The sequence below is a fragment of the Etheostoma spectabile genome, chromosome 2 (genome assembly GCF_008692095.1).
Source record: "Etheostoma spectabile isolate EspeVRDwgs_2016 chromosome 2, UIUC_Espe_1.0, whole genome shotgun sequence".
Lineage (NCBI taxonomy): Eukaryota > Metazoa > Chordata > Actinopteri > Perciformes > Percidae > Etheostoma > Etheostoma spectabile.
Genome location: NC_045734.1, coordinates 27,517,585 through 27,520,126, shown reverse-complemented (window position 1 = coordinate 27,520,126; position 2,542 = coordinate 27,517,585). Strand labels below are relative to the sequence as shown.

At 38.5% G+C, this 2,542-nt stretch overlaps 1 protein-coding gene across 1 annotated transcript in view; it reads left to right on the top strand.

Moving 5' to 3' along the window:
- Positions 1-6: 6 nt before the first annotated feature.
- The window catches only part of LOC116702420 (uncharacterized), a 3,254-nt gene continuing 718 nt past the window's right edge, over positions 7-2,542 (top strand). Inside the window, exons 1-2 of the mRNA XM_032536595.1 lie at positions 7-572; positions 1,585-2,532. Coding sequence (XP_032392486.1) covers positions 1,603-2,532 — 930 coding nt within the window. The 5' untranslated portion in view covers positions 7-572; positions 1,585-1,602. The remainder of the gene's footprint in view (positions 573-1,584; positions 2,533-2,542) is intronic.

Below are 2,542 nucleotides of genomic sequence, written 5' to 3'. Positions count from 1 at the left end.
CCTTGTTGCTCTTTGGACTATAAGATTTGAGGCAAAACATAGCTTCTTCAAAAGAGTAATCCGTCATACAAACTGTTACAAAAATGTACTGTATTCATTAGCTCAAAGGCACCAATTTCAGACTGCATATAATCTGCACATGTGCAAATTCTCTAAGCCACCTTTGGAGGTTGCTGATGTTTCAACACTTCCCCTTGATGTTATCAATGAGGATATTGCACTGGCTGTGAAACAGAAGTACCCACATATGGACACTGTAGACTTTGCAAAAAGTGTATCCTACAACAACTTCAACTATAGGATTGGAATGGTGGTAGCCCATGGGTCACTGTCTGGACTTTCAGAGTTTTGTGAAATTGTTCACATGATTGTTCTACAAGAGACACTAATTTTCATTGTTAAAAAATTGAATGCCTGGTACCTGGAACATTATCGATCTTATGCCTTGGTCATGTCTTCTACACAACTAAGGCTTGTTGGGGTACATGAGCTGACAGATCCTTACCCTCTGGCTTACTACATGGTTGGAGGACAGCGCCTCATCTCTCTGAAGAGATACATACACGCATAAGGTTGTATATGGGTGTGGGTTTAAAAGTGAAACATTTTATTTATTTTATGAATGTCTTATTTATTTGTCAGACAATGCACCCTATTTTCTAAGAATGTCCCCTAAACCTTTAGTTACCCCTTATGTCATTCTAATCTGATAAAATGGGAATATTTTTTATTGTCGTATCTGTGCAATACACTAAAGCGTTATTTAATTCATAGAAATTAAAACTGTGGTGTGCATCATATAGTTTGCTAAATAGTTCCTTGTTAAACTATAGAACAGTGGTCGGCAGTAGGCGGCAGCAGTAATATCTGGCCCGCAGCCAGATTGCTTTGATAGCTGAAAGATTTAAAATAAATTGATAGCGGCTGGTGCTGAAACATCAGTTAATCACTTAATCACTTCCTCTTTAGTGATTGTGCCTCCAAAATAAAACCGCAAGAAGGTTTTTGCCAGACTTATTTGCTGACCCCTGCTATAGATTATATAGGATCCTGTGTATAATAATTGTTAGTTGGGATCTGTTATTCAGGGGCAGTTTCATTATATTTCAGAAATGTTAACTATAATTTTAATTTATAATTTTCTACTCTTTAATGATCCCCTATGGGGAAATTACAACTATACACAAAATAAACAGCTCAGCTTCTAAATACCACACCAAATGAAAACAAAGCATCTGCACTTACAACGAATTGGCACTTTTGCATGTGAAATAAATCCTCAAAGGCCTGCTTGAATACTGTGCAAAAGTTAGTCGTGGCTATTTTAATTTCTACTTTCCATACAGGCATGTCACTAATGAAAAATACATTTGTTGTTTTATTATTTAAAAATTAGACTAAGAAAGCATATGGCCTTAGCGGTTTGACTTAAATATTCAGAATTTCCTAAAATTAATATTGACTGTGTAAACCAGAATTGTCAAATAGCAAGTTGTTAATCAATAATTTGTGAATGTGAATTTAATGTAAGTTATGGACAATTTTTTACTACAATTAATACTGTTTTGTTCTTGTTTTGACTAGATTTTTGGATGGGCAGACATGGCAGTCAAAAGGCCAGCCAAGTTGCGGGTTATTCTGAATCCTGATGACACCAGAAAGCTAATTCTGCCTGATGGAATTCCAGAGTCAATGGAGCAGCTTATGGATGAAGTCAAGAACGTGTGTGGGCTAAGTGGCAATTTTAGACTGCAGTACCAAGACAGAGACTTTGGAGATGCACTAGTTAACTTGACATCTACTGCAGAACTTGAAGATTTGGCAACTATCAAGGTCATCCCAGTAACTGATGAGTGTAGCCAAGTTATTACTCTCACGGTCTGTGATGAAATAGTGTCTTCTCAGTCAGATGACACAGAGCTCCTGTCCACACCTTCTAGCTCTGTCTCTACAAGAACCCAGATGTGGCCACGTGAGTTTCTTATACCAACATTCTCTTATGACTCTGAGCTACAGTTAGAAAAGGGAAATGCTGTGTTTAGGTCAAACAACACAAGGTTGACCCTGAGTTCAAAAACAAAGTCAGATATTTTGGAAAAGTTAGCAGAAGAGATATTCAAGTTCAAAGCCTACCCAACAGATGCTGACTTCAGTGACGTCGCTGAAGCCCTAATCAAGAAACACCCATGCCTCTCTGAACCTGGCTCATACAACCGCTGCTACGGGTGGAAGCAGCGACTAAAGACAAAAATGGGCAACTACCGAACTCAGCTGAAGGGCCTTGGGTGTTCTGAAGTACTTGCAAATTCACTAAAGTCTAAAGCGCCAGAGGATGGATTTGCAGCAAAAAACATAAAGAGACCTAAGAGAGGAGAGGCCAACCACATACCTGACATTCCAAATGGAGAAACCCCAGACAAATTGGAAAATGAGAGACTGTCCCTTTTAACTGAAGCAACAAAACGCAACAATCGTGCAGTGATAAAGGCCAAAATGGACAAGACTTTTTCTCTGCGGAGACAGGACATTTTGGCAAAGGAAT